Source organism: Sus scrofa, chromosome 17 (assembly GCF_000003025.6).
Source record: "Sus scrofa isolate TJ Tabasco breed Duroc chromosome 17, Sscrofa11.1, whole genome shotgun sequence".
Taxonomy (NCBI): Eukaryota; Metazoa; Chordata; class Mammalia; order Artiodactyla; family Suidae; genus Sus; species Sus scrofa.
The window spans coordinates 9,309,721-9,334,365 of record NC_010459.5 but is presented as its reverse complement, the minus strand read 5'-3'; the positions used below and the strand labels follow the sequence as shown (position 1 = coordinate 9,334,365).

At 44.3% G+C, this 24,645-nt stretch overlaps 1 protein-coding gene across 7 annotated transcripts in view; it reads right to left on the bottom strand.

Annotated features, from left to right (window-relative positions):
- IDO2 (indoleamine 2,3-dioxygenase 2) overlaps window positions 1-24,645 on the bottom strand; it is a 67,367-nt gene that overhangs the window by 10,040 nt on the left and 32,682 nt on the right. For all 7 annotated transcript variants that reach the window (XM_021077736.1, XM_021077739.1, XM_021077741.1 and 4 more), the window contains 2 exons: window positions 21,959-22,058; window positions 18,201-18,318 (listed from right to left, as the gene is read on the bottom strand). In XM_021077736.1, the coding sequence (XP_020933395.1) occupies window positions 18,201-18,318; window positions 21,959-22,058 (218 nt within the window). The remainder of the gene's footprint in view (window positions 1-18,200; window positions 18,319-21,958; window positions 22,059-24,645) is intronic.

Here is a 24,645-nt window from a genome sequence, read left to right as displayed (position 1 = left end):
TAGCAACGCTGGATCTTTAACCCATTGAGCGAGGCCACGGATTGAAACCACACACTCATGGATACTAGTTGGGTTCCTTACCACTGAGCCACAACTGGAACCCCTGAGGTGCATTCCTTAGGCTCTGCAGCTAGTTTTGAATCTGACTCAATGTGTGGGGATAATTGATTCCACTCGTTTATGAACTTGTATATAAAGGCACATGTCCTCACATTTGTAATGAGTTTCTTTTCATCACTTTTTGAAAGCTGTTCTCTATTCTTCATGCCATGGGACCCCTCTGTAACCTGGAATACCTGGAATATTTATCTCATCCAGATATCTGTCCCTTTGTTTCTTTGTTTTTTTTTTTTTTTTTTTTTTTTGTCTTTTTGCTATTTCTTGGGCCGCTCCCGTGGCATATGGAGGTTCCCAGGCTAGGGGTTGAATCGGAGCTGTAGCCACCGGCCTACGCCAGAGCCACAGCAACGCGAGATCCGAGCCGCGTCTGCAACCTATACCCCAGCTCACGGCAACGCCGAATCGTTAACCCACTGAGCAAGAGCAGGGACCGAACCCGCAACCTCATGGTTCCTAGTCGGATTCGTTAACCACTGCGCCACGACGGGAACTCCTCCCTTTGTTTCTTTGTTTCTTTTTTTTTTTCCTTTTAGGGCTGAACCCGCAGCATATGCAGGTTCCCAGGCTAGGGACCTGTAGCTGCTGGCCTATGCCAGAGCCACAGCCACGCCAGATCCGAGCCTCGGCTCGTGGCAATGCTGGATCCTTAACCCACTGAGCGAGGCCAGGGATCAAATCTGCATCCTCATGGATGCTAGTCAGATGCACTTCCACTGAGCCACAATGGGAACTCCCCTAGATGTTGTCTTTTAAAAGATGGGACAAAACCAAGTATCAGCCTTTCCATTCAACACTCTGTTAGGAAAAAAAAAATCATAAGTACCATAAATGGAAAAAAGCAAAAATTATTCTCAAATAGTGTAATTTTTACATAGACACTCCAGATAATCTGCAGGTGAGCATCAGAATTAATAAGAGTGCTAGATTCAAGGTTCAAGGTTAGTATTAAATCTCAATTTCACTTTGTAAATCAGTAACAAATAGGAATTAGTTCAGTCAGGAGTTCCCATTGTGGCTGAGTGGTTAATGAATCCAACTAGGAACCATGAGGTTGCGGGTTCGATCCCTGGCCTTGCTTAGTGGGTTAAGGATCCGGCATTGCCATGAGGTGTGGTGTAGGCCGCAGACACAGCTCAGATCCTATGTTGCTGTGGCTCTGGCATAAGCCGGTGGCTACAGCTCTGATTAGACCCCTAGCCTGGGACCCTCCATACGCCACAGGAGCGGCCCTAGAAAAGGCAGAAAGACCAAAAAAAAAAAAAAAAAAATTAGTTCAGTCAAACACCAGGTCCTTAACCCACTGAGCCATTAGGGAACTCCACAAACATCTTTTTTAATGAAACCCAAATAATGACATCTCCATAGTATCAGTTCACCTTTTCCTCCATCACACCTGTCTTGGCCCCCTTCTCTGTTTTCTCTGAGGCCCGGTGGGCTCAGGTAACTCACGTCTTCCTTCAGCCTCAGGGCTCCCCAGGGCTCCCGAGTGCTGTCACATTCTCTCTGCTCATCTGTGACAATGTCCCATGTGCTGGACTTTTTCTCTGGGCCCTATTTCTGAGTCTTTCCCAGTCTGTGCTCTATCCCACAAAAATGCTAAGTACAAGTTTTTACTGAAGAGAAATGACTGGCACTAATTTAATGTTTTACCCAACTTATCATATTTAAGGAGGAAAAGTCAAATGATCATTTCACTAGATGTGAGATTATGCTGATGTAGAAGTTTTTCAATAGATATAAATAACCCATTTATGATTAAAATAAGCAAAAAGTTTAGCTAATTAGAAACAGGAGGGAACATCCTTAAACTGATAAAAGGAAACCAGAGAAAGCCTATAGTACATATTATACTTAATATTGAAATGTTAAAAACAAATCTTTTAAAATATGGGACAGGGAAGTTCCTGTGGTGGCTCAGCAGTAATGAGCCCAACTAGTGTCCATGAGGATGTGGGTTCGATCCCTGGCCTTGCTGAGTGGGTTAAGGATCTGGCATTGCCGTGAGCTGTGTGGTGTATGCTTAGATCCCGTGCTGCTGTGGCTGTGGCATGGGCTGGCAGCTGGCAGCTATAGCTCCTAATTGACCCCTAGCCTGGGAACCTCCATATGCCACAGGGGCTGCCCTAAAAAGCAAAAAATAAAAATAAAATAAAATGTGGGACAAAACCAAGTATCAGAACTTCCATTTAACGCAGCGTTAGGCATCTTTGCCTGAAGAATAAGAAAACAAATTAAAAGAAATAAAAGCCAAAAGTATCATAAATGGAAATAAAATATTCTCAAATAATATAATTTCTACACAGAAAACCCTGATAATTTGCACGTGATTATTACAATTAATGAGTGTTGGAGTTCCCACTGTGGCTCAGCCAAAACGAATCTGACTCGCATCCATGAGGACGCGGGTTCGATCCCAGGCCTTGCTCAGTGGGTTAAGGATCCGGTGTTGCCATGAGCTGTGGTGTAGGTCGCAGAAGTGGCTCAGATCCCACATTGCTATGGCTGTGGCGTAGGCCTGCAGCTGTAGCTCCGATTCAACCCCTAGCCTGGGAACTTTCATATGCCTCAGGTGTGGCTCTAAAAAGACAAATGAAGTAAAGTAAAATAAAATCATAACAATTAATGAGTGTTTATCAAAGTGCTAGATTCAAGGTTAATATTAAAAATCAATTTCATTCTACAAACCAGGAACAAACAGGAAGTACTTAAGTCAAAAGATACGTAGTCACTAGAAACAAAAATATGCCGTAACCATGAATAAAGCAGAAAATATCGAAATCTCTTACCTTGAAAGAAATTTAAGAAAAGTGTGTCCTTTCCTTGCTCATGGACAAGAAAACTCAATGTCAATATCTAAGAGAAGATGGAAGTTCCTGTTGTGGCTCAGTGGTTAACAAACCCAACTAGGATCCATGAGGATGCGGGTTTGATCCCTGGCCTTGCTCAGTGGGTTAAGGATCTGGCATTGCCATGGCTGTGGTGTAGGTGGGCAGCTGTAGCTCTGATTCACCCCGAGCCTGGGAACTTCCATGTGCCATGGGTGTGGCCCTAAAAAGACAAAAGACCAAAAGAAAAAAAAAAAAAAAACCTAAGAGAAGAACTGTGTGGAAAGAAGAGTTTTCTAACTAGATAAATTTCAGGCCATGTGACAAAAGAAGCATACAAAGACATGACTTAAGGGTCATGCTTGGTGAAGTGGGTTAAGGATTCAGTGTTGCTGCAGCTGTGGTGTAGGTTGCAGCTGCAGCTCAGTTTCAACCCTGGTTCAGGAAGTTCCATTTGCTGCAGGTATGGCCAAAATTAAAAAAAAAAAAAAAAAAGACACAACTTAGGGGAACATGTTAATGTGTTTATGTTAGTCTCCATCTCTCCACCTGCCTTGATGGTAAGACGGATCAGTTATAATATCAAAATCATGTAACTTATCTCCAAATTAATACACAACCTGCATGGAATTTGAGCAAAATCCCTCACAGATATGTTTATTGGAACTTGCCAAGCTAATTCTAAGTTTAGATGAAAGGCAGAGTCAAAGATAGAACAGGTGTCCCTGGAGAAGACGAGGACGGTGAGGATGAGGGGAGTTTCTCTACTGGAAAAGGAGAACTCTTACGAAGCTGCAATTCTCGGAAGACAGATGGCATTGTGATACAAAAGATCTTATTTATAAAACAGAAAAACACTCACAGATTTCAAAATCAAACATATGGTTATGGGGAAGCCTTGGGGGAAGGCATAAATGGGGAGGATGGGATAAATGCATACACATTACTCTATGTAAAATAGATACCTAACCAGGACCTACTGCACAGCACAGTACTCAATGGTGTGTCATAACCTGTATGGGAAAAAAGAATGGCTACGTGTATATGTGTAATTGATCCACTTTACTGTACACCTGAAACTAATACAACATTGTAATACAACATTGTATATCCAACTCTACTCCAATAAAAAAAATTTAAGAAAAGACAGATGGTATTTTTGCAGGGCAAGACAAACAGAGAATGAAACTGAATAGGAAGCCTGGAAACAGATTCAGTCATTTAAGAAAATCTGGGAGTTCCCTTGGTGGTGCAGCAGAAATGAATCTGACTAGTATCCATGAGGATGCGGGTTCGATCCCTGGCCTTGCTCAGTGGGTTGGGCATCCAGCATTGCTGTGGCTGTGGTGTAGGCCTGCGGATGCAGCTCCAATTCCATTCCTAGCCTGGGAACTTCCTTATGCCTCTGGTGCCACCCTACAAAGGAAAGGAAGAAAGGAAGAAAGGAAGGAAGAAAGAAGGAAAGAAAGAAAAAGAGAAAGAAAGAAAGAAAGAAAGAAAGAAAGAAAGAAAGAAAGAAGAGAGAGAGAAAAAAAGAAAGAATGAAAGAGAGAGGAAGTAAGGAAGGAAGTGAAAGAAAGAAAATCTGATGTAAGACTGGGCTAATATTGTAGATTAGTGATTATTCGTGGACAGGAAGTTGAATTTATTTCCTGTGTCACACTATGTATAGATAATAATTTATGTGTAATAAGGGCAGAAATGTGAAAGGCAAACAACAATTTCTGAGGAAAATATAGAAAAACCGATTTATGACCTGTGATCATGAAATAATAAGCAAGACTTCTGAAACATGGACTTTTACAAAAGAAATGATACATGCTTTTGACTATATTTAAATTAAGAACTTCTGCTTTCAAAAGGCAGAAATAAGACAAACCACAACATTTGCAATGCATAACACAAAAAATCACCCTCCCGAATGTCCTAAAAAATAACATTAAAACTAAAAGATAAAAGACATTTGCAAAAATAAGGAAAGCCACGCATTTCACAAAACAGGGGTGTGAGTGGTGAGCACATAGGAGCACACACACACAGACACACACACTCACAGAAGAGCGTTAACGCATGAGGGATCAGAAATGCAAGAGTAACATATTCATTATGGCAGAATAAGAGTTTTCTTTTTCTTTTTTTTTTTTTTGATCTTTTTGCCATTTCTTGGGCCGCTCCCCATGGCATATGGTGTTCCCAGGCTAGGGGTCCAGTCGGAGCTGTAGCCACTGGCCTACGCCAGAGCCACAGCAATGCGGGATCCAAGCCGCATCTGTAACCTACACCACAGCTCACGGCAACGCCGGATCATTAACCCACTGAGCAGGGCAAGGACCGAACCCACAACCTCATGGTTCCTAGTCGGATTCGTTAACCACTGCGCCACGACGGGAACTCCCAGACGTTACTTCAGACCATCACTCGTGGATAAGAAGCCTTTGTAGAAGTCCAAGAGTCGAGTGGAGAAGTTCCAGCACACCACTGGAACAACAACAACAAAAATTCCTTATTAGGAGTTTCTGTTGTGCCTCAGCAGATTAAGAATCTGATTAGTATCCATGAGGCTACAGATTCGATCCCTGGCTTTGCTCAGTGTGTAAAGGATCCAGCATTGCCGTGAGCGGCGGCATAGGTCACAGATGTGTGGCTCTGTTACAGTGTTGCTGTGGCTATGGCATAGGCCTCAGCTGCAGCTTCAATTCAACTCCTGGCCTGGGAACTTCCATATGCCCAAGGTATGGCCCTAAAGAGGGAAAAAAAAAAATCTAAGATTGGATGCATCTAAGACAGATTTCACTTTACCCACAGTGCCCCTTGCCCAGCGCAGCACAGTTCAGCATCAAGACAGACCTCTTCAGCCTGTGATTTTTCCCACAAGGGAAAGTGAGAGCTCGTGAGTGCCTGGCTTCCCCAACTGCATGAAATGCAGCCAAAGAGACCCACTTCTTTCTCATCCCATCCCAGATACTGGCTTGTGCTCCTTGCACGAGGGGTGGGGGGTGGCCAGGAGGGTGTCAGATGGGGCTGTTGGAAGGCATTAAAGGGACAGAGACATTAAAGTGTTCACAGACTCCATCAAGAAAACTGCCCCTGAAGTTCTTGCTGTGGCCCAATGGGATAGGCTTGGGAGCGCTGGGACACAGGTTCGATCCCTGGCCCGCTGCAGTGGGTCAAGGATCTGGCATTGTAGCAGCTGTGTCTTAAGTCTCAACTGAATCTGGGATCTGATCCCTGGCTCAGGAAATCCATATGTCTTGGGGTGGCCAAAAAAGGAAAAAAAAAAAAAGCAAAAAACCCCAAGCCCCCAAAAATCCCACCCCTGAGCCTCTGGGGATACCTCGCCTGTGGATTCCCCCCAGCTAACCCAGACCCCTACTGCTCAGAGTGCCTCACCCACACACCCCATAGGGTGACAAGAGTGCACCTTTGCCCAGCACAGGCAGCAGGACTCTGTGGGGCTGAGAGAAAGCAAACAAACCTGAGCTTTCAGCACTGCCTCCTTCCCCTCCCCACCCCAAAAAGCAAAGCCTGGCTTTGCAGGATCAAAAGGCCTGCACGGTTGGGATTAGGAGTTCTGCCACAAGAGGGGGCAAGAAGAGTGGAGCAGGCGCATCCGCAGAAGGTCTGAAAAAGCCTCAGAAGCCCTAACAGGGCTGAGGGAAGGTGTTTCTCTCCTGAAAGTGGTCCGTAAAGACTGGAGGAGGTGGAGCTTCTTCCAAGGTAAAGTCATTTAACACAAGACTTCAAGAAACAAACAAGAAAAAATCCAGTAAACTTGCTACCATCAAAGGAACAAAATAATTTTCCACTAACTGACCCTGAAGAAATGCGGATCTGGGATTTGCCCAACAAAGAATTCAAAATATCTGTTTTAAGACAGCTCAGTGAACTACAACACACAAAGATCCCATTCAATGAAATCAGTAAGCCACACATGAACAAAAGGAGAAGTTTAACAGAAAACTTAAATGGAAGTTTAAAGTTGGAAATTATTTTAAAAAATCAAACAGAAAGGCTGGAGCTGTAGAATACAATGAATAAAAAGAGAAAAAAACAACAACAAAAAAACCCAAAAACCCACAAAGTGAATCAAGCAGAAGAAAAAAATCTGCAGGAAGTCTCCCTGGGGTGCAGTGGGTTAAGGATCTGGCATTGCTGCAGCTGTGGTGCAGTTACAATTGTGATTTGGGTTCGATTCCTGGTCCAGAATCTTCCACCTGCCGCTGGTAGGGCCAAACATTTTTCTTTTTTTAAAGATATCTAAAGAAAAAGAAAGAATCCCTGAGGTAGAAGATTGGAACTTATTTATTTAATTAGAAGGGAACAATGAAAACAATGCAAAAGGGTAAAGAAAGCTTACATGACTCTGGGATTCCATTAGGAGAAACGACGTAACAGTTATTGCAGTCCTAGCTGAGGGGAGAGGGCAAAAGAGCAGAAAGCTTACTTTAAGTAACGATGGCTGAGAATTTTTCAAAACTGGAAGAGCCTTGGATGTCCAAGTTCATGAATCTCATAGCTCCCCAAACATATTCAACCAAAGGGAGGTATTCTCCAAGACAGGCGTCAAAAATCAAAAACAGGAGTTCCCGTTGTGGCTCAGTGGAAAAAAATCTAAGTATCCATGAGGACGTAGGTTGATCCCTGGCTTTGCTCAGTGGTTAAGGATCGGCATTGCTGTGAGCTGTGGTGTAGGTCGCAGACGTGGCTTGGATGTGGCGTTGCTATGGCTGTGGTGTAAGCTGGCAGCTGTAGCTCAGATTCACCCCTAGCCTGGGAACCTCCATATGATGCAGGTGCGGCCCTAAAAAGACAAACAAAACAAAACAAAAAACAGGAGTTCCCATCGTGGCTGAGCAGGTGAAGAACCCAACATTGTCTCCTTGAGGATTCAAGTCAATCCCTGGCCTCACTCAGTGGGTGAAGGATATGAAGTATTGCCTCCAGCTGCAGTGTAGGTCATAGATGCGTCTTAAAGATCTGGCATTGCCATGGCTATAGCATAAGTTGGCAGCTTCGGCTCCTCTGATTTGATCCCTAGTCCAGGAACTTCCGTATGCTGCAGGTGTAGCCCTAAAAAGAAAAAAAAATATTAAAAACAAAGAGGAGTTCCCTAGTGGCTCAGCTGATGAAAAATCTAGCCTTGCCACTGCCATGGCTTGGGTCACTGTTGTGGCACAGTTTCGAATGAATAAAGCTAACTATATTAAATGTGCATGACTGAGATTTCAAACTAATAAGTCGCTTGTTGAACAAGTTGGTGCTAGTTAGTAAAAGTGAAGATTCACAGATATTCCCAAGAACATACCACGTGCCCTGTGCATGACCATTTGTACCACTATTGATTATCATAGCAAATCCAAACCAAACCAAGCAAATCAAAAAAAGAAATAAAGAGAATAATATTATTTTTATACAAAAAGATGCTATATGGCAGTGAAACTGTCCTACCTCTATAAGACTAATGTTGATAACCCTTAGTGAAATAAGCAAGTTACAGGAAAAAATATATACATTTTAATTCTTTGTACATAAAGTTCAAAAATAGAGATAAATATGCAGTTTAGAATAATTCTTTTTTTTCAATTAGGTCTTTTTTATTTTTGACCACGCCCATGGCCTGCAGAAGTTCCCAGGCCAGCAATCAAACCTGAGCCATGGCAGTGACAATGCCAGATCTTTAACTGCTGGGCCACCAGGGAACTCCAGAAATAGTTCTTAAATAGTGAAATTATTCAGAAGTCAAAGTAAATGATTACTGTCATAATCAGGATGATGGTAACCAGGAGACATGTTTAGATAACGAAATTGGAAAGTTTCACACAAAAGTTTTCTGAGTTTGTGCTTAGTATTTCTTAAGTTGGAGGGTATGAGGGAGTTTATTTTACAATTTTTCTATATAGTCAATATTCTGTATGGTAGGTACAAGAGATAGTTCATTTAAAAAAAGATGCTATGGGAGCTCCCATTATGGCTCAGTGGAAATGAATCTGACTAGCATCCATGAGGACGCAGGTTCGATTCCTGGCCTTGCTCAGTGGGTTAAGGATCCGGCGTTGCCCTGAGTTGTGGTATAGGTCACACAGCTCGGATCTGACGTTGCTGTGGTATAGGGTGGCAGCTACAGCTCCGACTGGACCCTTAGCCTGGGAACCTCCATATGCCACAGGTGCATCCCTAAAAAGACAAAAAGACCAAAAAAAAATTTTTTTTTTTGAATTAAAAAAGAATCTAGGATCCAGAGTGGTATTAAGAGAGTCTGAGCTGGAATCCCATCTTCTGGTTTTGCATCCTACTCTTTTCCATTCCCCAAGCTGAACTCTCTGGGAGAACTTTCAACCACACTAGTAGGGAATGTATTGGGGCAGCTGACTCTGAACCCCTGTTCAGAGAATAGCGGGTAGAGGACATCTATTAAGATGGGGTGGGGAGGGTTGAGAGCCACAAAAGTGCACTTGCTTCTGGATCTGCTTTGTGTACGCTTTGGCTAAGAAGGCAATCCTTGAAAGCCAGAGACATTATCCTACAGGCAACACAGAAGATCCAAGAACACACCTGAGATCAGCCTCCCCCCTTCCCTTCCACGTGTCTTCTAGAGGGATGGGAAAAGGGTACCACGACTGCAACATCCATCCTGATGCCCAAGCCCAGGTGTCTTTACTGCCCAGCTAGACAGCTTCCAAAAGTTTCTGTTGATGTTGTTCAGCCAAACATAGGATAGTTAGGTCTCTTTTGCTGTTAAATCTAAGTGAATCTCAAGAAAAACACAATGTCTGCTTTTGATTAGGATACATGCGCTTCATGCAAATTTTGTCATAAGGATTATCTTTGTTTCCCTTAGGAAACTTGCTTTTTGAAAACTTTTCAGGGGTAGGGGATTTAGGTTTTATATGGAGAAATGGTCTTTAAACGAAGCAAAACTCAGCATATCCTGGCTTTGGGTCAGTATGAACACTACAGACCCAGAATTACTGCAGCAATTTCACATTACATTATTAGCGTTAGCATTCAATATGGTTCTGTTCAGGGAAGTAATTCAGCACTGTGCTAGTACCGATCCCCCAAAAAAGCACAGTGGGTGCATAATCGAACTATGTATCCATTGACCATGACCACCAGACTGTATCTTTTTTTGTGTAATTTCCACTTTTAAAGCCACCTATTTCCACTGGGTGTCTCACTATCACTTTAAATATGACTTGTCTCAAAGCAAGTATTGCTTCCTTCCCTCGAATTCCCTATTTCCTTTGAAAATCAATCTACCAACCAATCAGAATTCGATTCAATCTTCTAAATAACAAATTTTTGCAAGAGGCACCATGAATTTTCTGCTAAAGTATACATGATTTATAATGTTCTGTCAATTTCTGTTGTACAGCAAATTTGACCCAGTCATACGTATATATATCCTTTTTCTCATACTATCCTCCATCATGTTCTATCCCAAGAGATTGGGTAGAATTCCCTGTGCTGTACAGCAGGACCTCATTGCTTATCCATTCTAAATGGAATAGTTTGCATCTACTAACCCCTGACTCCCAGTCCATGCCACTCCCCCCTCTCCCTCTTGGCAACCACACGTTTCTTCCCCATGTCTGCGAGTCTATTTTGCTTCGTTTCCTTTCCCTTTTTTCTTTTCTTTTTTAATAAAGTATAGTTGATTTACAATGTTCTGTCAATTTCTGATAGACAGCAAAGTGACCCAGTTATACATATATATGCTTTCTTTTCCCCATATTATCTTATTTGTGGTCTATCACAAGTGGTTGGATATGGCATCATGATTTTTTTAATCAGCTTTGAAATCCAGTACATCCTTGACACCTCAGATCACACCTAAGCTCTGCTCACCCTCAGTCCTTCTTCTTGAGGTCTTTTGTTTATTTCTTCTGCTACTGCCACTGTTCCCTCCTGTCCCCTATTCCTGGGATTGGAAGCACTGCTGATAGGGTTTAAACAGCCATCAGAGCCTGGATGAGACCAGAGCTTCAATCTAGGTATAAAAAGGAGTTAACTAGGCAGAGGAGGAGTTGGGAAGAATGAAGCAGAAGAAACAGTGAAAACACAAGCCTTAAAGTGGAAATGGGTCTTCCCAGGAACTTTAAAAGCTAGTGATGGAAAGAACGAGTGAAGGGAAATATGATGTGAAGTAAATTAAAATGAAAAGAGACTGCAGTCAGATCATGCTGGATCCTGCATAATGGGGTTAAGGATTTTTGTCTTACCCTTAGAGTAATGGGTAAACTAGTGCTGTTGCACTGAAATATAATGAGATGGACACATGTAGATTTACATTTTCTAGTTGTCATATATCCAAAGGTAAAACATGGAAAAAATTAATATCAATACAATATTTTAGTTTTATCAAGGGTTCAGTGGCCATACTGGAATTTGCCAGGATGGAAACCAAAGAGTTTTAAGAGGAAAAGTGATGCAACCCAATTTGCACATCCAAAAGTCGATTCAGGCTTCTGTGCAGAGAGTGGATTAGACTAGGTAAAGGGCAGATGAGAGACAATTAGAAGGCTACTGCAGGAGTCCAGGCAGCAGATGATGATGGCCATGTGAAGAGTAAGTGATGGTGGGATCGGAAAAGAAGAGATGCAAACGGTACTCCAGAAAGAGGTTCCCATTTGTGGTTATGTAGTGCTATGTTACCTGGACCTATCCTTCTACTAAAAACAAACCAAAAAAGCTGGATAAATATGAAAACATTCTAAAGGCAATCAAAGAGCTGAAAAGATAGCAAAGACCCACCAAGCAAAAGCCTTATAAGAAAAAGCAGGCATCCAGGGAGGCAGAGAATAAGACTGGTAAAGACACTTTGCCAATCCAGGTTCACCCGGGCTCTGGTCTAATGGTGTCTCTGAGTGATGGGGGCCCTGGTCTTTTAACGGATACCCTCCTCACACTGACCTTGGAGTCCCAAACACCTACGCCCTCAACTTCGGGGTGACTCAGAGCACTGTCTCCACCTGCTTGCCATGAATTAAGATTACCTTGGCACTGAGCGAAAGAAGATTTTTTAAAAAGCTGTCCTTGAAAAGTTGTGGCCATTTTTTTCTGGCACATTTTTAACACAAGATTGCTACATGGACCCTCGTTCACTCAACTTGATGTAAGATGGTTCAGAATTTCAGTGTTGCTAAGAACAAGGAAGAACCAAATGCAAATACTTCTCTATTCTAGTCCCAAAAGCCTGCCTCCAAGTGACACTTCAAGGACAATGAACAGTACCAGGTTAAAAAAAAAAATCAAGCATACAAAAAAATGACAACCACTGTGAGAACCAAAAAAAGGAAGAAAGAAAGAAAAAAAACTAAGAAAGAAACAGAAACAAGTTTTAAATATTAGAATTACCACCTTTACCACCTACAGATTATAAAACAACCACACTTACCATGTTTAAGCGAGCTTGAAAATATCTACAGGGAACAGAAAATTACAAAAAGTAAACTAACAGATTTGAAAATAATAAAATATAGCTTTTGGAAATGAAAAATGAAATCATCTATTGAGTGTGCTTAGCAGCAGATTAGAAGCAGCTGAAGAGTGAAGGATTTACTTAGGCCAGAAGAATTCATCTGGAATGGAGACCCCAGAAATAAACAGATGGAAAATCAAAGATTTGAGGGAGATGGAAAGCTAGGAAGAAAGGTTTAACATCCACAGTTAAAGCTCCAGAGGGAGGAGTTCCTGCTGTGGTGCAATGAGTGATGAATCTGAATCTGACAGCAGCGTCTCTGTTCACTGCAGAGGCATGGGTTTGATCCCTAGCCTGGGAACTTCCATGTGCTGCAGGTCAGTCATTAAAAAAAAAAAAAAAAAAAAGTTCCAGGAGGAGAGATGAAGGGTGTGAAACATAGGCAATTTGTCAGTATTTCATGGCTGAGGACTTTCCAAACAGATGAGTCATAGCAGTTAAAGAAGCATAGCGAAGTCCAAGCATAATAAGGTCAACAACATGGAAGAGAGAAAAAAGTAGACAAGGGAAAAAAGGACAGACTGACAGGTACCTTCTCATTTAGGGATGATGGGAACCAGAAACTACTGCAGTGATCTGTTCAACATCTAAGAATATAGTTACTCACAAAAATATAATATATAGTACATATTAACATTAATAAATACAACTTTAAAATTAAATTAAAAATAAATAAATATAAAAAGAAGGTAATTTTTTAGATGAGAGCATTTATCAGCAACAGATTCATGAGAGGAAATTCTACAGGCAAAAAAATCCAAAATGTTTACAGGGGTGGGGAAGGGATGGACTGGGGAGTTGGAGGTTAGCAGATGCAAACTATTACCCATAGAATGGATAAACAACAAAAGTCCTAGTCTATAGCACAGAGATATTCAATATCCTAAGATTAAACCATAATGGGAAAGAATATGAAAAAAAGAATGTATATATGCATAACTGAATCACTTTGCAGTACAGCAGAAATTAGCACATTGTAAATCTACTAGATTTCGATAAAAAAATAAATAAGCAAATACGTCTTGAAAGCTGGCACTGAAAACTTGTGAGTAGAAGAGGAGAAATAGGGCTTCAAATGTACAGATGCTATAATAGAGGTTATGTAGTTAGGAACAATATTAAGTTGTTTTTCCAGATTTTGTCATGTTTGTATGATTTATCCCTTCTTTAAAATCTGATCTGAAATGTGTTACAATTTCTCTTATCTAAACAAATAATATTTTTCTTACCTAAAAAAAATGTGATTCAAAGGATAGAAGAGCAAAGAAATTTATAAATATACAAGCAAATCTGTGTGAACTTTAACCATATAAAACAACAATAATCATTGTAGATTCTAGATTTTCTTTCTTTTTTTTTTTTTTTTAATGGTCACACTCACACTTGGAAGTTCCCAGGCTAGGGGTCCAATCAGAGCTGCAGCTACAGCCTACACCACAGCCACGGCAACACTGGATCCAAGATGCATCCGCAACCTACACCACAGCTTGTGGTGATACCAGATCCCCAACCCACTGAGCGAGGCCAGGGATCGAACCTGCATCCTTGCAGATACTATGTCAGGTTCTTAACCCACTGAGCCACAAGGGGATTTTTAGATATCTTTGAGGTATGATGTGCAATGTCTATTCCTCCTTACAGCCCTAAGGCGAAGTCTTCTGTGAAGATGCCTAAAGCACTTTAATAACCCTGTGTATCTATATATGTGTATGTGTGTGTGCTTCCAGACTGCACGCACTGCCAGGATGAAATTGGATTTAAGGTAAGAGATGGTGCCTCAGATGACTTGGGTATATTCAGAATTACTGTGTGTAACTAGGCCCTGAACGAAAACAACTTTAGAAATGTGAATTTGGTCATCTTATCAAACTGGCATTTGAAGAGACGGATTCCAGTGTTAATTCTTTTGCAATTGGTTTGAGACAAAACAAGTTCACACATTAGGAAGGAAAATGTCTTAGGCAAAATCAGGTGAACTAATCAGAAGGGGATGGCTGAAGAATTCACACTATACCAATTCACTGACTAAAAAAATCTAATTTGAACACATAGCAAATTGTTAGAAGGAAACTTTTCTCTTTGGCTGCCCGCCCGCATGTGGAGTTCCCAGCCAGGGATCAAATCCAAGCTGCAGTTGAGACCAAAGCCATAGCTGTGGCAGTGCCAGATCCTTTAACCCACTGTGCTGGGCTCAGGGGTTGAACTTACAGCTCCAGCACTACAGAGATGCTGCCAATCCTGCTGCGCCACAGCGGGAACTCTGGAGGAAACATTTTTTGACTCCTCATCACTCATAAAAGAGACATTCTTACAGCTACGAACAGGTCAAGCAGAAGCTGGAAACTGTCTTTGTTCAGAAGAAAAGACAAGGCAACAATGTCCATGGGTTTGGGGAGAGAAAATAATCCCTGAGCTTTTCTATGAAAATTCACCCTTAGAGAACAAGAGCTTATTGATAAGGGCTCCAAAAGATTTGCTTAAATCCAGACATAATCTGGATGTTTGAAAGTCAGAACATATTTTAGCCTTCCAAAGGAGCCCAAAGCTGGGATGTGGTTGAGTTCTCTGCAAACCACCAGAGCAGGGAGCTAGACTCGGGTCCTGCAGGTGTGCAAGGTGGAGACTTGGCAAGCAGTGCGTGTCGAGGTGTGTCCACACGTGTGAGGTGGTGAAGGACCCCTGCCTTGTGGGGAGTCAGGCTATGGAAATGGAACGGTCTGATTTTGTCTTCCAGTCAGTGGTGAGAATTGGGGAAAGCTTTGAAGCAGAGATCCTGTGTGGGCTGGAGAGCAGCCTAGCGACAACGGTCAGAGCCTGGTGGTCTTCAGATACCCAAAATGCAGCCCAGCAATAAAGGAGACCTCCTCCTCTGCCTTGGGCATGTCTTCAGACGTGAGTTTGAAAATTCTGAGAGGTGCTCATGGAGGAAGGGAGGAAAGCACCCAATCCGTGATAAAGTCGGGCTCAGAAAGAAGGCATTTTGGGGTCAGCTCCAGTTGGGGGAGGAAAGCCGTGCTGCTGAGCTCTGCGTATTATGCAGAAAAGTCAAGAACCATATATCACAGGCATTAACTAAAACATTGTATGATCTCTTACACCTTGCGGTTTCTGTGACTCGTGAGCATTTTTAGAACTGCATTTTCCTCTGGTTACCATGGCAGCATAACCAACTAGTTCAAACTCGGTGCATAGAACAGCCATTGCATTTCAAGCATGGTCTCTGCAGGCTGCACATGAGGACAAGACCCAGTGGAGGCGGCTGGTCTCTGCCACACAGTGACCGGGTCCTCAGATGGGATGAATGAAGATGGAGGAAGCCTTGAAGATGGGAACTTAGACGCACCTGAGGGCTTATGCACCCCCATGCCAGGTACCAGGTGGGACACCTACACCCAGCCCCTCCAGGTGGCTTGACATCCTTATTCAAAGCCACGGTACGTTTTGTTCCCAGTGACTCAGTGTACAAGGTGGCAACTGGGTCACTTTCTCTAGCCTTGTCTGGGAAGTCATGCAGTGTCACTTCTGCTGAGTTCTACTGGTCACAGGCATGTCGCAAGCCCACCCCCGTCACAAACAAGGACATAGACCCCACCCTCTGCTGAGAGGGGTTTCCAGGTCACCTTGTCATGGAAGGATGGAAGATGCATTTGAAAAATGTGATCTGATACCTTCATCGATTTCACCTACTGGCCAGCAGTGAAACCTTTGAAATAAATCACTCCTGTGTGGGAAAACATGCCTTTGGGGGAAACAAGGGACCTCACCCCCCAGGCCATCAGACCTGCAGAGGATGATCAAGAAAGCTGCAGGGTTGGCCCTGCTGAAGAAGTGACTTTGAAAATGAGTACTAGGAAAGGAAAGCTTGTGACAGCCAGGCAGGTGCCACCTTACTGCCGCCCACCTTGTGACAGAGCAGAGGCCCCACCTGACTTTCTGAAGGACTAACTTCTGCTCCTCCATGCCATCTGGAGACCCTTCAATGTCCCTCTAGTGGTCTTGACATCCTGACTAATAAACCCAGGGCATCTCTGCAAAATTAAAATCCATCTCCGAAGTTGGCAGAGCTTGTTCGGCAGGAGTGCTGACTGCTGTGATCCGGAGGGCTTTACCATTCAAATTCTGGGAAATGGGGCTATGGGAGTCTCAAAGGTACAGAGGCTGGAGTTCCCATTGTGACTCAGTGGATTAAGAACCCAACTAGTATCCATGAGGACGCGGGTTTGATCCCTGGCCTCACTCAGCGAGTCAGGAATCCAGCGTTGCTGTGAGCTGCACTGTAGATCTCAGACTCGGCTCAGATCCCGAGTTGCTGTGGCTGCGGTGTAGGCCAGAGGCTGCAGCTCTGATTTAACCCCTAGCCTGGGAACTTCCATATGCTTCAGATGCAGCCCTAAAAAGCAAACAAAACAAAACCAGAAAAACACTACAATGTACAACAGGGAAGCTGAATGGAAGTAATGCCTAACTTTGTGACTTGGCATAGATTTCCACTAGTATAGAGTCCACAATGACGAGTATATCCACTCTTTTGTTTTAATTTTTAAAAGTTTTTATGGCTGTGCCTGTGGCATATGGAAGGTCCCAGACCAGGGTTTGAATCAGAGCTGCAGGCCAACCCCACAGCCACGGCAACATTGGATCTGAGCTGCATCTGTGAACTACGCTGCAGTTCGAGGCAATGCTGGATCCTTAATCCACTGAACAAGGCTAGGGATCGAATCGGCATCCTCACAGAGACAATGTCGGGTCCTTAACCAGCTGAGCCACCATGGTAATTCTCTACATCTACTCTTTTATTTAATAAAAGGTCATTAAACTCGACACCACCCAGTCTCCGGCTCCCTCCCTCTGCCCCATTTCTTATAAACGCTCTCTTTTTTCAGAATCCCTTTTGTTTGCCACTGAAGTAAGAATTAGGGAAATTGCTTCTCAGCTGTTTCTCTCTGGTAAACAGATCACACACCCTTTTCCCTCTTACTTATTTTTAATGCTCCTGATAGAGGAAGTTAAAAAGCTGCCCAGGCACTGGAGAGAAATGCACTCATCAGAATAATATGTAACCAGCTGCAAAAAAGGGTGGGCCCCTTAACTGGCCATGCCTGTGATAAACTCATTCCTGCACTGGCCACAGTAAAGGAGAACTGGGGAAGCTCAGGTCACACATCTCTTGGGGCCAACATCATTGCTGGAAGAAGCAGGTACAAACAGTTCTGCGTGGCCGCATCCCCTTCTTGAAAGCTTCTGGCAAGATCTCAACCTGCAAAGAAACTTCAGACTATGAAAAGAGGAAACTGCCCTCATCCTCATCATAAGAAAATATAAAGGACAGGCATTCCCGTTGTGGCTCAGTGGTTAACGAATCTTACTAGAGACCATGAGGTTGCAGGTTTGATCCCTGGCCTTGCTCAGTGGGTTAAGGATCCGGCGTTGCCATGAGCTGCGGTGTAGGTGGCAGACGTGGCTCAGATCCCTCATTGCTGTGGCTCTGGTGTAGGCCGGCGGCTACAGCTCCGATTCGACCCCTAGCCTGGGAACCTCCATACGCCGTGGAAGCGGCCCTAGAAAAGGCAAAAAAAAAAAAAAAAAAAGAAGAAGAAAAGAAAAGAAGGACAAAAGCACAAGAATATTCCTCCACACTGACATATTTTCCAAGAGTGTGAACACCAGTTACCTAGGAAAAAAGCTGACACAGCAGCGCCACCTGATGGATGTTGCCCAACCTCCAGCCCTTTGCTTCCCAAGCATCACCCTCAGCCTTCAGGAGGAACGCCTACCGTGCATTTGTCCCAAGGCTCTGGTGATATCCTGGATGGAGAGTGTCAGTCGCTGCAGGGCTTGGAGCAGGCAGTCCGGGCTGGGCTTCAAGAGGGCATTCACTGCCTGAACAAGGGCCTGGGGATGAGATTTTTGCCACTCAATTCATTAGTGTCACTTCGGGTCTACAGAGGAGGAGTGATGCTGAGCACAACCTGCGAGGCTCCTGGGCACACAAGCCTTTCTGTGTCCGCCCATTTCTGGTTTTTATCGAATAAGCTTCTGCTTCCATGACCTTCCCAGAGTTCCAAAGGGAGGTTCAGACAGTTGCAAACCGGGGAAGGGAGGGGATGCAGAGACCAGGGAGGAACAGTCTAGAGACAATGGTGCAGCCTTGGGGCAGGGTCCTGGTCCTCTTCAAGGAATGTGCTTAACTATATCTTTGAGGGGAGGACCACCAGAACCAATGCTGGGGCCACTAAACACCAACTCTAGGAGTTCCCGTCGTGGCTCAGTGGTTAAGGAATCCGACTAGGAACCATGAGGTTGTGGGTTCAATCCCTGGCCTTGCTCAGTGGGTTAAGGATCTGGCATTGCCGTGAGCTGTGGTGTAGGTCGCAGACGCGGCTCAGATCCCATTAGACCCCTAGCCTGGGAACCTCCATATGCCGTGGGAGCAGCCCCAGAAAAGGCAAAAAGACAAAAAAAAAAAACAAAAAAAAAAAAAAAAACTCTAAAGAAGAATGAAAGCTTGCCTCTCTATACCCATCCTTTTCTGTGGCCCTACTTTTCACTCCCAAACTATAAAACTATAACCGAGCTAGTGCCCAGTGGGGCTCCTGGGCACACAAGCCTTTCTATATCCTCCATTTCTTGTTTTTAGGGAAGAAGCCTCAGCCTCCAGGACCTTCCCTGAGTTCCAAAGGGCAGTTGCTCATCAGGCAAGAGAGGGGATGCAGAGACCAGGCAGGAGCAGTCTAGAGACAAGAGTGCAGCCTTGGGGCAGGGTCCTGGTTCCTCCTCAAGGAATACGCATAACGATATCTTTGAGCCTTTCTGCAGAACTAAACCCCTAGCAAAGGGAAGAACTACTTGATGAAGGCTCTTCATTCTGGGATGAAGGAGACCACCAGAACCTGTTCTAGTGCCACTAAACACCAGCTTTGAGAAACAGGGCAAGCCTTGCCTCTATTCTGATCCTTATCTACAGCTCTGATCCTTATTCCACTCCCCAAAGTATAAAACCACCTCCTAAGCCCTTCCAAAGGGGGCACAGTCTTTAAGTCATTACCTGCTGTGGTCCCCTTTGCCTGGCAAAGCAATAAAAGCTATCTTTTTCTCTCTACCCACAACCCTGTCTCTGTGTTTCAATTCAGCACTGGCAGACAGACGCTGGATTTTGGCAAGAAAAGCACTTCCTAATCTCTCCCCAGAGAAAGCGCATTCTTTAGGGCATTATTTTGCTGTGGATTTCTTTGCCTGGCAAAGCAAGAAAGCAATTTTTTTCTCCTTCCTCCAAAATACCACCTCAGTGTTTCTTTTCAGCACTAGTGAAAAGAACTAGTTTTGGCTACAGGGTGAGCATCCCAGTGGGGGACGTCTAGGAAGGGCAGCCCTCTGCCTGCTGGACCCCCTGGCAGGGTTCCCCTGGGAGTGCCACGAGCCCAGATTTACTGTGACTGCTTCCTAAAGGGACAATCTCTGGTCACCTTGCAGGAAGAATTCTAACTCCAGTATCTTTAGGCAAGGCATGAATCCTCTAGCTGATCACTGCAGCATGACAGTTTTTTTCTTGTTGTCGTTGTTTGTTTTATATGTGACCTTTCTAGTACCTGCCTGGCCCCTGAAAGAATTCAAGTTTATAAGCCCCCAGGGCCAGATAATCTCAAAGAAGTTTCATTGTTTGTTTTTATTTGTTTGTTTGTTTTTTGCTTTTTAGCGCAGCACCCGAGGCCTATGGAGGTTCCCAGGCTAGGGGTCGAATCGGAGCTGTAGCTGCCGGCCTACACCAGAGCCACAGCAACGCGGGATCTGAGCTGCGTCTGCAACCTACACCACAGCTCATGGCAATGCAGGGTCCTTAACCCACTGAGCAAGGCCAGGGATCAAACCTGCAATCTCAAGGATGCTAGTCAGGTTCGTTAACCACTGAGCCATGACAGGAACTCCAGAAGGTTCATTGTTCCCCAGAGTCTTTGCATGGCGATTCCCTCTGCCAGAAACAAGCCCTCCACTCCCTCTCTCTTTCTGTCTCTTTCTCTCTGTTTTTCTCTTAATCTCTCTCTCTCTCTTTCTTTCTCTCTTTGTCTGTCTCTGTGTCTCCCTCTCTGTTTCTGTCTGTCTTTCTTTTCTCTCTGTTTCTCTCTTTTTCTGTACCTCTGTCTCTCTCTCTGTCTTTGTCTGTCACTCTGTTTCTTTTCTGTGTCTCTGTCTCTCTCTCTCTTTATGTCTATGTCTGTCTGTTTCTCTCTCCCTAGCTCTCTCTCCCTCTACATTTCTCAGGTTTTAACTTTATGAGTTGCCATATCCCTTAGAAACCTCTGCCTGATGCTTCAAAACTAGATTAGGTTTTCAGAGGTCTTTTCAGGAAACACTGCCCTTTTTTCTTGTCACCCTAGACATCAATCCCTCTTCCTCCCCTGGCTGGTGAGCCTCTGTGGAGGCTGGAACAACGTCTCTCTTCTTCCCCCAGGCAGCACATTGCCTAGGACACTGCTCTTTGTTAAACAGGTATAGCCAAGCAGGACCTTGGGAGGCCTTCCCAGAGTGGACCCCCACCTGCCTTTTTATCTATAGAAAACCTTTGGCCAAAGAAGCAACTGAATCAGAGAAGTGAGGAAACACAGAGAAAAGGGAGTTCCCACTGTGGCTCGGTGGTAACGAACCCAACTAGTATCCCCAAGAAGGTGGGTTTGATCCCTGGCCGCACTCAGTGGGTTAAGGATCTGGCTTGGCTGTGAGCTCTCATGTAGATCACGGATTTGGGCTCGGATCCCACGTTGCTGTGGCTGTGGCATAAGCCAGAAGCTACACCTCTGATTGATCCCTAACCTGGAAACTTCTATATGTTGCAGGTGCAGCCCTAAGAAGACAAAAAAAAAAAAAAAAAAAAAAAAAAAAAGGAAAAAAACAATAATAATAATTCAGCCATTCAACAAAATCAAGGGCCTTCTATTCTTCAAAGACTATAGATAATATTCTGAGCCATGTCCTTGGAGCTGTTTTGCAGGTGCTGAAGCCCCCTCTGTGTGGAAGAAGCCAACTGTGTGCTGCCCACAAGCACATGGACCCCAGATCAGTTGGAACCAGAAGGTTGATGACACTGACACGATGACCTCACCAACAACCAATCAGGAAAGTGTCCATGAGCTGATCACGCCCTGCTCCTCAAACACTGTGAGACTTCTCACTACCCCCTCCAAGGCGGGCACTGTCCTTGATGCGCTAGCCTGCTATGTTCCCCTCTTCGCCTAGCAATTAAAGCTGCTTTTTCTGTAGCTCCTCCAACTCTGTCTGTGCTTTTCTACTTGACATCAGTGAACAGAAGCAGCTGAGATTTCGGCGACATGGGCACCCGATGGAGTCCACATTTCCCAGCTGTTGAGCAAAGGAAGACCTCTCTGATGGCTAGAACTGAGATCACTTTGCTCAAGTAACCAAATAAGCCAAAGCCTATGCTTGTCTCTGTTGACTAATTCACCACAGGGAAAGAGAAATCCAGACTGATTTCTCATTTAGAGGAAAAAAAAAAAAAAAAGTGTCGTGCATGAGAAGGTACCTTAATCCCGGGTACCGCTGCTTTCTCCACCAAAACAGTCACCAGTATAAAACCACGGATGCTTTCTCCCCCAGGAAAGGAGACAATGGGGTCCAGGTTCCTTGGAAGGGAGAGAGATTTGAACACAGTGAGTACATGGAATCCAGCAGTGGTCTTGACAAATCAAGTACAAGGTTGAAACAGTGGACAAAGTTCTCTCTACAGGGCGGCTGAAGGCTGACATCTGAGCATCCTTTCAGCATCCTTGGGGAAGGAAGGAGATAGATCTGCTCCTGCCCAGGTTCACCCAACTGGAGTGTGGGACGTCAAGCCCCGGCTAAGATAGGAATTATCAGACCCTTGGCGTTCTTGGTGGTTCAGTGGAAATGAATCTGACTAGTATCCATGAGGGTGTAAGTTCAATCCCTGGCCTTGCTCAGTGGGTTAAGGATAAGGCATTTCCGTGAGGTGTGATGTAGGTCACAGATGCAGCTCAGATCTGGTGTTGCTGTGGCTGTGGTGTAGGCCAGCGGCTGCACCTCCGATTTGATCCCAAGCCTGGACATCTCCATATGCCAAGGGTGAGATCCTAAATAGACCAAAAAAAAAAAAAAAATTACCAGACCCTTTTCATCCTATCCATCTCACTATGGTTGTTACAATGTTCCTAAGGCCCTCCCCACCCCAGCAACTTGGCCTATTCCTTCCTGCCCCCTACTAGGAAAGGTATGTGGCCCACTCCTTACCCGACTCCTAACCCCACTCCTATAGGGGCAATATATGCCCTACATTGCCAGCAAGTGTATCAGAAGACCTCATCCTTCCCTAGCTAATCCGCAGGTCCACAGGTGGATGGCAAGCCGTCTTCTTGCACTCCTCTCTCTCTGGGCTATAAAAACAGACACAACCATGTGCGGAGGGCTGGCTCTCCCTGATTATCAGGAAGTCGGTGTGCTGTGTTAACAGTCTCTTATCTCAATAAACTTGTCTTTTCTACACCTTGCTTTGAATCTGGAAAATTCTTTTTCCACCTGTGTGCAGAGACCCCAACACTGAGGACCCTCAAAGTCTGGCATGACCCTGGTGGCCCCAGGCCATCCCCATCATGGGAGCCCTGAAGCCCAAGTGGACAGCTCAGGTTGATTATTCACTTGACTCATCTAGGGCCCATCACGCCATCCGTGTGTCAGGAGCATAGTGTCTAATGCTAATCCCAGGCTCCTTTTTCACAGACATAAAACTATGGCCCAAAGAAGCAAAATAGTCTCCTCAAGCTCATCCAGCTGCTTAGTCGCAGGACCTAGACAAGAACAGTTTCATAACTCAGGCAAGTGCTTTTTCTGATGGTAGGGGGGCAGTGCTTACCTGCTGCATATGGAAGTTCCCGGGCTAGGGGTTGAATAGGAGCTGCAGCTGCTGGCTTACACCACAACCACAGCAATGCCAGATCTGAGCAGCATCTGCAACTTACACTGGAGCTCATGGCAATGCTGGATCCTTAACCCACTGAGCAAGGCCAGGGATCGAACCCACATCCTCATGGATATTAGCTGGGTTCTTAACCCATGAGTTCAAGTGTTCTTTCCAATCAGTGATTTTTTTTTTCTTTCAAATGCTGTATTATGACAATGAAAGCTGAAGACCACTGTAGAGGGATTTTTTTTTTTTTTTAATGGCTGCATCCACAGTATATGTAAGTTCCTGGCTAGAGATCAAATCTGAGCCACAGATGTCCCCTATGCCACAGCTCTGGCCATGCCAGATCACTTTTAACCCAAGGCATGGGCAGGGAATTGAACCCGGGCCTCTGAAGTAACCTGAGCTGCTACAGTCAGATTCTTATCCCACGGCACCACAGTGGGAACTCCTATTATGGATTCATCCCAGATGTGGATCTAGTCTACAAAACATAAAAAAAATTTCATAAATCCCTTCAGCCTCTAACATTTTAAGTACACGAAGAAATGAAAAAAAAAAAAAAGAAAGAAAGAAAAGAAAACAAAGTCAAGGTGTCCATTGTTCCAGCAGCATCGCACTAGCGAGGGAAATGGGGTCTTTACCCCTTGTCCTTCCATCCCCCAAGTTATAGCTCTTTCTGAGCCCCTTTATTGAGCTAAGGTTTGGTGATGAGAAAGGAAATGTCAGCTTAGAGGGTAATTTTGCTCTGTGGGGAAAGAAGAGCCTAAGAATGTCTGGACCAGCCTTGCTCTACCAGGCCCAGTCTCTATAATATTGCAGAAGAATTCTTCTGTAGTTGTAGCAACTACTGCCTTGCAATTTGGCCTTTCATAGAAGTTAATGGTGAGACTAGAGATTGTTTTCAGGTCATTAGACCTCAAAGAATCACAGAGAATGAGAACTGGTAAATTTCAGTTTTTGTTGTTGTTTGTTTTCTGTTCTTGCATTTCATTTTACTTGTTTTATTAGGAAAATTAACACCTTGGAGTTCCTATTGTGGCTCAGTGGGTTAAGGACCCAATGCTATCTCTGTGATGATGGAGGTTCAATCCTTCGCCTTGCTAATGGATTAAGGATCCAGCATTGCTGCAAGCTGCAACACAGTTCACAGATGCAGCTCAGATCCAGTGTTGCTGTGGCCATGACCTAGGCCAGCAGCTACAGCTCTGATCCCACTCCTAGCCTGGGGACTTCCAGATGCCGCCAGTGCAGCCAAAAAAAAGAAAAAAAAAAAAAAAAAAAGAAAGACA